The sequence below is a fragment of the Diabrotica virgifera genome, chromosome 3 (genome assembly GCF_917563875.1).
Source record: "Diabrotica virgifera virgifera chromosome 3, PGI_DIABVI_V3a".
Lineage (NCBI taxonomy): Eukaryota > Metazoa > Arthropoda > Insecta > Coleoptera > Chrysomelidae > Diabrotica > Diabrotica virgifera.
In genome coordinates, this window is record NC_065445.1 from 51004375 (window position 1) to 51016473 (window position 12099).

A 12099-nucleotide genomic window follows, 5' to 3' on the forward strand; every position below is an offset into this window, starting at 1 on the left:
GTCAGTGAGAGAACATAATACAGTCACCAGTGCTATCCCCTCTACTCGCGCTGGTCCACTATTCGCTGATGGTTTCAAACCGTATGAAACTGATGCTAGAACAAACCTAATATTAGGTGAGTTTTTTTACTAAGCAACAACATTTTTGTTTAATTTAATGATATTTTGTATTTTGGTACAAATTTTGTATTTCGACGTCCGAGGTGGAAGTCGAAACGTCAATAAAATAATTTTTTAAGTTAAATTGTGGCTTATTTCCCATTTAGAATAGTAAATTACATAATATATACCACCACATCTTTAGGGAATTCTGCTAAGCCTTATTCATTGTTTGCCAAAAAGTATAGCATCACATCGAATCAAATAAAGTAAATTATATAATTATATTACTGCAGTTTGTTAGGACAAATTGGTACAGTGATATCAATAATCTTCTTCTTCTTCTCGTTGTCCTTATGCCCTATAAGAGCGTCGGACTTTGGTATCACCTATCCATCTTTTACCCATTTTTCCACGCCTTCCAGTCTCCTGCCATTTCCTTCATCTGTTGCACTGTTTTCCCCCTCTTTGTCCCAATTTCCTCGATTTGCTCCATCCACCCCTTTCTAGGTCTGCCCCTTCTTCTTTCCCCTGTCTTTTGGCATCTGTCACCTTCTTTACTAGTCTGTTCTCGTTCATCCTAGTTATCCTTCTTTACTAGTCCAAACCAATTTAGTTTTCTTTTCTAAATTTTTTTCTCCATTGGTTCCTGGCTTAGCATGTTTCTGATGTTTTCATTCCTTTCCCTGTCCATCTTCGTCTTTCCAGCTATTTTTCTCAGCTGCTTCATTTCTGCTGCATTTATGGCACTTTCATGTCTTTTATTTGTGACCCATGTCTCGCTTGCATATAGAAGAGTTGGTACTGTGATTGTATTATATACATGTATTTTTGTTTCCTGACTGATTTTCCTTTTTCCCACTATCGTATTATTAATAGCATAATATATTTTCGTAGCTTTCTTTGTTCTATTTGCAATTTCTAGGTCTAGCTTTTTGTCATTTGATATTATCGTGCCCAGGTACTCGTAGGCCGTCACCTTCTTTAATTCTTGTCCTATACAGAACACTCGTGTCTCTCCTCCAATCCCCTGCTCCTGCTGACCTATTTTCATCGTCTTGCATTTGCTGATGTTTATTTCTAATTTCATTTTCTCTATTTCCTCAGTCCATACATCAGTTAGTCGCTGCATCTTTCTCGGGTTGTCTGCTATGAGAAAGACGTCGTCCGCATACAGTAATCCTTCTATCATAACTGGTGTTAGGTGTGTGTACCCTATTATTGTTTTTAACTGATTTGTCCTTATTTTTACATTTTTAAATAATTGATCCATAATTATGACGAATAGGAGTGGGCTTAGGCTATCTCCCTGTTTTATCCCCTTGTTCATCCTAAATTCTAGTGATCTGCTACCTGATATCAATAATGAACTTTTAAATATAACAATAACTAATGACTTAGAGAGCGGAATATATGCAAAGTGCATAAAGATGCATATATTGCATATTTTCAGACAACAAACACAACATTGCATATTTAAGCTAAACACGATTTATTTTGCATATTTTAAAAATAAATTATATAAAAGTTTAAAATTTTCCTCTCTTAGTTGGAATTTTATAACTTCGATATGAACGAGCTCGTTATTTATCTATCTATCGCTCATTATTATCTATCTGGACTTTCCCATTACTACCTGAATTTAACAATTATGGGTGTTCCCAGAAAAATATTATTTTATTAACGTAGCAAGTCGTATTCTCCTTTTCATGAACATTTTTCAGTGCGTCACAAATTATAGAAAAAAAGTTAAGTCCGTGATAATACACATTTATGACATTTATTCTAACGTGACATTTTAGTTAAATCTGACAGTTGTCAAATTTTATTTTCAATTTGGAATAAAACCAAATCAATTGTGTCTATTGCATTTATAAAATGGTATTTTCTTTCATTTGTATAGTCTTATAAATTGTACAGATTATATTGATAATATTATTATTTTATTTAATAAATAATTCTTTTTTGATTATGGCGCCATCTATCGACAACTAGAATAATCACCGAACTAGAATAATTACCAAAGTATTCAAAGACGTGCCTTTTTTTCTGTCACATACAATTTAATGCGTTAGAGAGAAATCGAAAAACTGTGACGCACTGAAAGATGATCATGAGAAAAAGAATAGGTACCTACCTGGTTTTAAGGGTCTAATATTTATTTTGTCAGTTTCCGGCCAACATTTGTTTAAAGTAAACGTTGTATCGTATTTAGTGTTTTTGAAGTGATTGGTATATATTAAATTTAAATATGTCTACCATTCAAAAAAGTGCTTGGATAAAGTGTTTTCCCGAGTTAAAGCTAAGTGGAGACAAAGTATTTTGCAAGGCCTGTTCCAAAATCGTAAGTTACATTCATTTTCACATTTCATTTTTTAAATGAGGAACTGACAAACAAAAGCATCATGTCCCACAAAAGAAATTTTTCTGGAAAGAGTGTTTTTATTCGACAAATTCGCTTTTACTTCTACAAAACGGACATAGAGAGAAGCATCAAAATACAAAAATCCATCAAATTGTAGACAATTCCGCTATTGTTCTTCAGCTTCTCGTATGAAAATCTTCGATGAAAGGCTTCGATTGTTTGAGGAAAGTTGTACGTATTTTTGAAGGCAACTTTTCTGAAGATCTTACGACTTGGCAAATTAGTTTACTGCCTAAATTAAAATATTGTCCTATAACATCAGTAGATGTAGAACGAACTTTTTCTGTTTCCAAATACGTTTTTAGTGATAGAAGGCAAAAGTTGCTAGTTGAAAATTTTGAAAAATATTTGATTATAAATTCATACTACAATTTAGATTCTTAATTTAATTATAATATCAGTTTTTCTGTGTCATTTCATTTGTTTTTATGTGAAAAATAAATATGTATTAAACATAAATGTAGGTTGAATTTTTTAAACATAAATGTTTATATATTGTTTTATTTTTGAGTATTTTTAATATGCATTTGCATATTTAGACAAATTTAGAAAAAATACCTGCATATTTGTAGTAAAAGTAATGCATATATATGCGCATATTTTGGTAATGTTGTGTTGCATATATTCCGCTCTCTATAATGACATACAAAATATTTCATAACTTTTTAGGCAACGTATTTTTCCTTGCATTTTTTTTACTTAATTTAGACGAATAAAAAATGTATAATTTTCGCCAGCAGAGTAAAGAACAATGGCGAGTAGTAGTACAATAAAGTTACGAGAAGATATTAACAATAGAAATTTTCCAAAGGTAGCAATTTGCGCTAAAAGGACAACAAAAGGGAGCTATTTAACTACAGTGACACAAATTACTCGAAAAATTATGGTCTTATTAAATGAAAATGACTTCATTACCTAACCTAGATATAAAGCACATCTTTTTGCGTTATTTTTATCAAAAGTTTCCCATTGAAAATAGTTGATTACATCTTTTTGCGTTAGCTGAAAAAGCGAATTCTTAGAATTTAGTGTAATTCATTTTGTACATTCAATGTAATTTTAAAACATGATCTGTTTTGAAGATTATTAGATATATTATTAAATTATATTGACCATCCAATTAAAACATAATTCAAGAGAAATTTGCAATTTTTTAATCCAAATATTTGTCTCTTGCATTGTAAATGGAGATTTCAATGTCCATAACCAATGGGGTTAAAATGAAGTTAAATGCTCAAAGCCAAAAAATATAAACAATAATGGAAGCACATAATATAAATTTAACACTATTGGAGGCAGTGTAAAACCATATTGGAATAGCGTGAAAAAATATGATTAGACTGAAAGGCAAAAGCGTGAAAAAATATGATAAGACGAGAATGTGCACAAATAACAAACAAAAATTCAAGAATATATTATAAGACTCCAAGGAAGAAGAATAAGACAAGTAGAGGTAGAGTATAGGTAGTTAAGACGAGACAAAAAAATAAAGAAGAAAGAGCATAAGAAAACCAACTGACGGAACTAGAGAAGTATGACACACAAATCGAAATGCAATAATTCTACAATAGCGTTAACCAGAACAGAAAGGAATTCAAGCCCAGATTAGCAATCGTTAGAAACAGAAGAGGAGAGATCGTCAGTATCAGTACCAGTTATAAGAAATTCTTTTTGATTAAGTTTGTGCAAAAAAATCTAAGCGAAATAGTTTCACTAACGGGGGCGACGATACAGTTGGACTGTAGCGCTAATTGTTAATAATGAAAAATAGCAGCTTTGTAATAAAATAATGACAAAATCTCTTCAGAACCTTGAAGAAGGGATTTGAAACTTGATTTGGTCACTTTTTGAATTTCATAATAATAATTTTTGATCGAGTTATTAAAACTTGAAAATGGCTATTTTCGAATTTTTTAAATTTTTAATCGCACATAACTCGACAACAATCAATTTTAGAGAAAAATGACAAGATACCTTTTTTGCTCAGAATAACCCAAATTATCTGAAAAAATATTGTTCGGATTAAAAAAAAAATATTTTTGTGAATTTGTTTAAAAAAATTGTTTAAACAATTTTTCGACCACGGCACCGCCCGGCACCCTGTGGATATGTTATAAGGACCTCTTTGAGTAAGTTTGTGCACAAAAATCGAATCGGAATAATTTCGCTAGCGGGGACGACGATACTGCCCGGTCTAGTTGACAATGTTCGTTAGGTAGAAGTCGTTATTAAGATAGTATATTTTAGTAAGTAGTTTGCGATAGTTTACTGTATCATAGGCTACAGACGCGTCTATAAAAATACATACATATTTAGTGACTATTTCGTTTCTCAAAACCATCCTCGATGGACTGTGTGGTGTTAAATCTGGCTGCAACAAGACTTTCCAGAACAAGCCGGAACGTTCCGGAACATTATTTTTGTCCACATCTTAAACAATTATCTCCAAAACCTCCATTTCCAACACCTTGTAGAGATGACATAATAGCGAGACCGGATGGAAGTTTTTGACTTTATTGGTGATTTCGTTAATTTCAGGAGTACCGCTACGGGGGCTTTCTCCAGATTTTTGGAAAACAGCAGCTCTTAGCGCACGTTTTTTCATCATCCTCAAAGCCATTGACTTGCAATACTATAGGTCCGAAACGATCATGGCGTGTAAGCAACTGTAATAACTATTCATATTAGCACCTGTAAGCAACTTTATTATGATTTTTAAGCAGCTTAATATTTTTATAAAATAGATAAATAACATTTCTGTATACATTTATTTTCTTTTTGCCTTTATGTCTATGTGGGGTCGGTTCAATAATTAACTTTCTCCATGAGTTTCTAACTTAATTCATATTAATACAAATTCCATTTACCGACATGTCCTGTCTAAGCGTCTCTCCAGGTCTTCTTTGGTCTTCCTCCCCTACTCCTCCGTACAGAAACCAGCAGATCAGCAATTCTTCATATTGGGTGATTAACGTCTCGACGCTGAATATGACCAAACCATCTTAACCTATGCTTTCTCATTTTGACATCAATTGGTTCAAGCCCTAGACTTCTCCTTCTTCTTCGTCTAGCCATTCACGTCCACTTCTGAACATAAGCCTCTTCAAGTCTTCCTTTCCATTGTTTTTTATTGTACGCTACTTGTAGCCAATTTTTCCCGGCAGTCCGTTTCAGATCATCTGTCCATCCCATATAGGAGGTCTGCCTCTGGGTCTTTTGTGTTGGTATGTTCTCCAGGTTAGAAATGTTCTGTGCCATTTGTTTTGATCGCTCCTAGCTACATGTCCAGCGTATTCCCATTTCAATTTTAATGATTTTTGTACCACATCAGTGATTTTGGTTTTCTGTCTTATCCATGTGTTTTTGTTCTGTCCTTAAGTGATATGCCTAGCATTGCTCTTTCCATCACGTGTTGAGTGACTCTAAGTATCTTCATATTCTTTTTTGTGATTGTCCATGTTTGTGCCCCATATGTTAATATCGGAATACTGCATGCATCAAAAACTTTAGATCTAAGATGTAGTTGAATTTGTTGATTTCTGAGTATGTAGTTCAGTTTGCCAATGCTGCCCATGCTAACTTTCTTCTTCTTTTTATTTCTTGTGTTTGGATTTCCCTATTTATTATTATTTTTTGTCCTAGGTATATATAATCTTCAACTTTTTCTATAAATTTGTCGTTTATTATTGTCACGGTTTCTTCGGAGTGCATGACTTGTTTTGTTTAAATTCATTTTCAGTCCTATTTTAGAAGATTCGGCATGTAGTTCTAAAAGCATGGTTTGCAGTTCTTGTACGTCAGTAGCTATCAGACTTCCCCTAATATACTTATTCTTAATTTTATCCTTTTTTTGCCATTCCGCTCATCCATCTAAGCATTCTCATTTCCGCCACATGTATTCGTTGTTCTCTTGCTTTTTTAACTGCCCAACATTCAGTTCTGTAAAGCATAGTCGGTCTTACGGCTGTTTTATAGAATTTTCCTGTCACATAACACACCACTCGCTTCCCTCCACTTCATCCATTAAACCTTAATTCTATTGCATGCATCTCCATCTACTTCCCCATTACTCTGTAATATCGATCCTAGGTACTTAAACCTATTATTTTTCACAATCATTTCACCATCCATCTATCATATTTTATTTGTAGTAATTCCGTCTTTAAATGAACATTCCAAATACTCTGTTTTTGTCCTACTAAGTTTTAAGCCTTTTTCCCCAAGAGCTTGTCTCCATTGTTCCTGTTTTTGTTCTAAGTCGCTTTCACTATTTCCTATTATGATTGCATCATAAGTATAAATTAAGCACCAGGGAATGTTACCCTCTAGTTTCGCTGTGGTCTGATCAAGAACTAACGAGAATAAATAAGGACTAAGCACCGAACCTTGGTGCAAGCCTACTTTCACAAGAAATTTATCAGTCTCTCCTATACCTGTCCTAACACTAGTTGTTACTCCCTCATACATGTCTCAAAATATTTACATATTCACCGGACACTCCTTTCTTATTGAGCGCTCACCACAGAATCTCTCTAGAAACTCTATCATATGTTTTCTCAAGATCAATAAATACCATATCAGCGTTTGTTTCTTTATTTCTGTATTTTCTATTAACTGCCTTATAATGAAAATTGCAGCTGTTGTTGATGTGTCCTACATAAAGCTAAACTGATTATTGGATATTTCGGTTTCTTCACGTATCCGTCTATCAATTATTACTCCCTCCCATACTTTCGACTAAGGAGTTTTATGTTCCTGTAGTTTGCACATTATTGTATATTTCCCATGTTTTTGCAAAGAAGTACTAATATAATGCTTCTCCATTCGTCTGACATTTGTCCAACTTCTATAATTCTATTATTATAAATCATATAGGTCTGGATCCCGCGTATGAAAAAAAAGTTGATTAATAGCAAGCTGAAAATTTGTTAATAGCTTAAGGGTGTCTAGTCGGACAAACTTTGATATATGGGAACACTGGAACAGGGGAAGTTTTAATTGTGGAACAGGTTAAAAATTTGGAACGGTCAGACCACGAAAACGTCACATGTATTTTGTCGGACAGAACTTCCAATTGATTTGTTATCCTTTCATTAACCTCTCATGCAAAAATCAAACTGCTATTTATCACCTGTCATAATTCCTGTCATTTGACATATTCTACTTGTTCCACTCATTATAATTCCCATTTAATGATAAATAGCAGCCTGATTTTTGCGTGAGAGTTTAACGGAAGGGTAACAAATCAATTGGAAGTTCTGTCGGACAAAATATATGTGACGTTTTCGTGGTCTGACCGTTCCAAATTTTTAATCTGTTCCACAATTAAAACTTCCCCTGTTCCAGTGTTCCTATATATCAAAGTTTGTCCGACTAGAAATCCTTAAGCTATTAACAAATTTTCAGCTTGCTATTAATCAACTTTTTTTCATACTCGGGATCCACACCTATTAGCATTTTAAATAAATGAATCATGTTGCTGTATACAATTTTATTGTGTCTACTACCGAATTATCTGATACTTTTAAAATTGCTTACCCAAAAATATTCAACTTTGAACCCCGGTATTCGACGATGCGAAGCTCCCACTTGATGCAGGTACTCGAAGAAGGCATCCAGGTTATCCAATCCTTTAATTCCTTCGTCTAAGGTGTTCATTACTGTACCCGCGTGCTCTTGAAGTTCTAAGCTGTTCGCTTGATCTTCCTTGGTTTTCAGTTCTTTGAACTTTTCGAAGAGGTTCAGTAGTTCTCCATGCTCTTCAAATAATCTGTAAATAAAGAAAACAATCAACAAAAATATATAGTGTTCAATCAATTTTATGTTATAAATAATATTAGGGATGTGAAGTAAAATACTTGAATGTTAGTCCAAATATCGACCTACGCCGCTCGTAAGTTATCTCATTTCTCTTGTTATATTATTGTCGAGCTTCACGTGACCATACAAATGCTATCAAACGCCAAACTGGCGTATTGTCATTACGCCATTGTTACGGTAAAAATATGTTCTCAGTATTTATACTGTAATAATCGTTATGATAGAAAAAACTTTACCATTAATTGTTACGGTTGTAATTAAAACTCTATTTATAAATATTCAACACTCCGGCTACTAAGAATTCTTTATTGAGAACCCCTATTCTCCAAGGTGAGTACTCTCTTAGGGAATTGCTTCTTCCTTCAGAAGTTCAAAAGAAATCCCCTAACCAATAAATATTCTTGGTTTTCCCTCGTGATTTACTATGGATTCTCTAGTGCGAGAATTTTACTGTAACCATTGCATGTGGTTGTCTTTTTAAAGTCACATGTCACATGTTATGATTTTTTTGTGACGGATATTCTTGAGTTGGGGTTGATTTCATGTAATCGAATGAACTATCATCATTCTCTTTGCCTTATTCCTATGCGGGGTCGGCTTCCCTAATTGCATTTCTCCACACAATTCTATCTTGGGTCATATCAATGTTAATCCCCTCTACCAAAATGTCCTGCCTTATCGTCTCCCCCCAGGTCTTCTTTGGTCTTCCTCTCCTACTCCTTCCAGGAATCTGCACTTCAGTTATTCTTCGTATTGGGTGATTACCGTCTCGCCGTTGAACATCACCAAACCATCTTAACCTATGCTCTCTCATTTTGGCATCAATTGGTGCCACTCCTAGACTTCCCCTAATATAATCATTTCTAATTTTATCCTTCTTTGTTATCCAATGCTCATCCATCTAAGCATTCTCATTTCCGCCACATGCATTCGTTGTTCCTCTTTCTTTTTCACTGCCCAACATTCAGTTGCGTACATCATAGCCGGTCTTATGGCTGTTTTATAGAATATTCCCTTCAGCTTCATTGGAATTTTTCTGTCATACACACACCACTCGCTTCTTTCCACTTCATCCATCCAGCCCTAATTCTACTGCATGCATCTCCATCTATTTCTCTATTACTATGTAATACCGATCCTAGATACTTAATACTATTGCTTTTCACAATCATTTCACCATCCAAAGATACCATTTTATTTGTAGTAGCTCCATCTTTAAATGAACTTTCCAAATACTCTGTTTTTGTCCTATTAAGTTTTAAACCTTTTTCCTCCAGAGCTTGTCTCCACTGTTCCAGTTTTTGTTCTAAGTCTCTTTCACTATTTCCTACTAACACGACATCATCAGCATACATTAAGCACCATGGAATGTTACCCTGTAGATTCGCTGTTATCTGGTCCAAAACTAATGAGAATAAATACGGACTAAGCACAGAGCCTTGGTGCAATCCTACTTTCACATCGAATCGAATGAACTATCTTTCAATAAAGTCATTTTATTGAAATCATTAAATGAGTCAGATTAAATAAATTATTAGAAGAATTTTTTTACTAAGCAACAACATTTTTGTTTAATTCATTAAGATTTTTTGTATTTTGACAATGACACCCGATTTGGGCGTTGAAACGTTAATAAAATCATTTTTTTAGTAAAATTGTGGCTTATTTCCCATCAAAACTAGTTAAGCTACCTTTTATAATATGAAAGAAACCAGACTAAAACAGTTGTAGTTGTCTCCAATAACTCATAGATGAGAAAGATGCCATGTCATAAATCTACTTATATAATTCTATAGGGGATTTTTGGGGAACATCAAACTTTTTAAATATTAACGTAGATGGTAGACTAAGAGGTCATAACTACAAATTGAAAAAGGAATCTTTTAAAACTACTCTATTGCAATATTCTTTGGTTAACCAAGTTTTTGACAAATACAACAGTTTAAGCGATGACATAGTCGAAACTTATAGTTTAAATAGTTTCAAAAAAAAATCTTTTCCCTGGTGCTTAATGTATGCTGATCATGTAGGGTTCGTAGGAAATAGTGAAAGCGACTTAAAACTGGAACAGTGTCAATAAGCTCTTGAGGAAAAAGGTTTAAAACTTATTAGAACAAGTTGGAATGTTCATTAAAAGATGGAGTTACTACAAATAAAATAAGATGGTTGGATGGTGAAATTATTGTGAAAAGTAAAAGTTTTTAAGTACCTAGCATCGATGTTACAGAATAATGGGGAAATAGATGGAGATGCATGCAGTAGAATTAGGGTTGGATGGATGCAGTGAAAGGAAGCGAGTAGTGTGTTGTGTGACAAAGAAATTCCAATAAAGCTAAAGAGAAAATTCTATAGAATAGCCATAAGACTGGCTATAATGTACGGAAATTAATTTTGGTCAGTTGAAAAGAAAGAGCAACAACGAATGCATATGACGGAAATCACTGTGCATATGGATGGAAAAACACATCCGTTTTTCCGGGAATCCGTGATAAAAAGACAATAAACGCGAAATAACTCCCGAATTTCAGAACCTCCGCACTTTATGCAGAGTGGGATTCATTTTAATTCGACCCAGAGGGATTGGACAAATTTCTGTAAGAACTTTATCCAAGTATTGCTACGCCACTGGTAGCATAATAATGTCTACTTTCATAAAACCTACCGAGTAACTTTCCCGAGCAAATACCCAAGAAATGAGTATAAAGTATTCAAAAGATATTTTTACACACCATAAAATTTGTACCCAGGAAATCCTGGGTACTCTAAATCTAAATGGTAGGTAGTAAGATCGCCATCCTAATTTGTTGTTCATTTTTTTACATTTTTGTTGAACAAATCTTCCATTTTATTTGTTTTGTATACACTACCTTTTATTAAATTACCGTATCGTATCCCTCCAAAGCGTTCGACAGGGTAAGTGGAGACACTTACGGCGAATACTAAAAGAAGTAGGCGTACCCCAACACCTTATTTCGCTTATAACTGAACTATACGAACACACTACTGGATCAGTTAAAGCGCTTGATATACTTTCAAATGAATTTCATCCAGAACGGGGTGTCAGACAGGGATGTATACTATCTCCACAATTATTCAATATATATGGAGAGCGTATTATGAGAAGAGCACTTGAAGGATGGGAAAAAGGCATCTCAGGTCATAAAATAAACAACCTACGTTTTTCAGATGACACAGTCCTTCTTGCAAATAGTCAAGCAGAACTGATTGATCTTATACGACTGGTTAAAAACGAAAGTCAAATAATTGGTCTGCAATTAAACGTATCAAAGACAAAGATCATGATAGTGGATAGATTACATAACAATCATCCACACATAACCACAATTGATCGGTTTGAGGTTGTGAGCTCATACTTATATCTGGGATCATTAATCACAAACACAGGGTCACTACAGGAAGAAATAAAACGTAGATGTGATCTAGTAAAAGTCGTCACAGCAAAAATGACCACAATATGGAAGGACTGTCAAATTTCAAGAGCGTTGAAGATGAGGTTGATCAACTGCTTAATATTCCCAATACTGACCTACGGATGTGAATCTTGGACCCTGAGAAATTCGGAAAGAAGAAAGGTACACTGAAATGTTCTGTTGGAGACGAATGCTACGATTTCCTTGGACCGACGATAGAACAAATAATTCAATTTTAAGAGAGCTAAAAGTTAGCCAACGACTCTCCAGTAAAATCCATCTCCAACAATTAAAATATGTACGTTGTACATGTTATGAGAGCAA

At 34.1% G+C, this 12099-nt stretch overlaps 1 protein-coding gene across 1 annotated transcript in view; it reads right to left on the reverse strand.

Annotated features, from left to right (window-relative positions):
* Positions 1-12099, reverse strand: part of LOC114342351 (neuroglobin-like) — a 688855-nt gene that overhangs the window by 22810 nt on the left and 653946 nt on the right. Inside the window, exon 3 of the mRNA XM_050646450.1 lies at positions 8063-8294. Within this exon, the coding sequence (XP_050502407.1) occupies positions 8063-8294 (232 nt within the window). The remainder of the gene's footprint in view (positions 1-8062; positions 8295-12099) is intronic.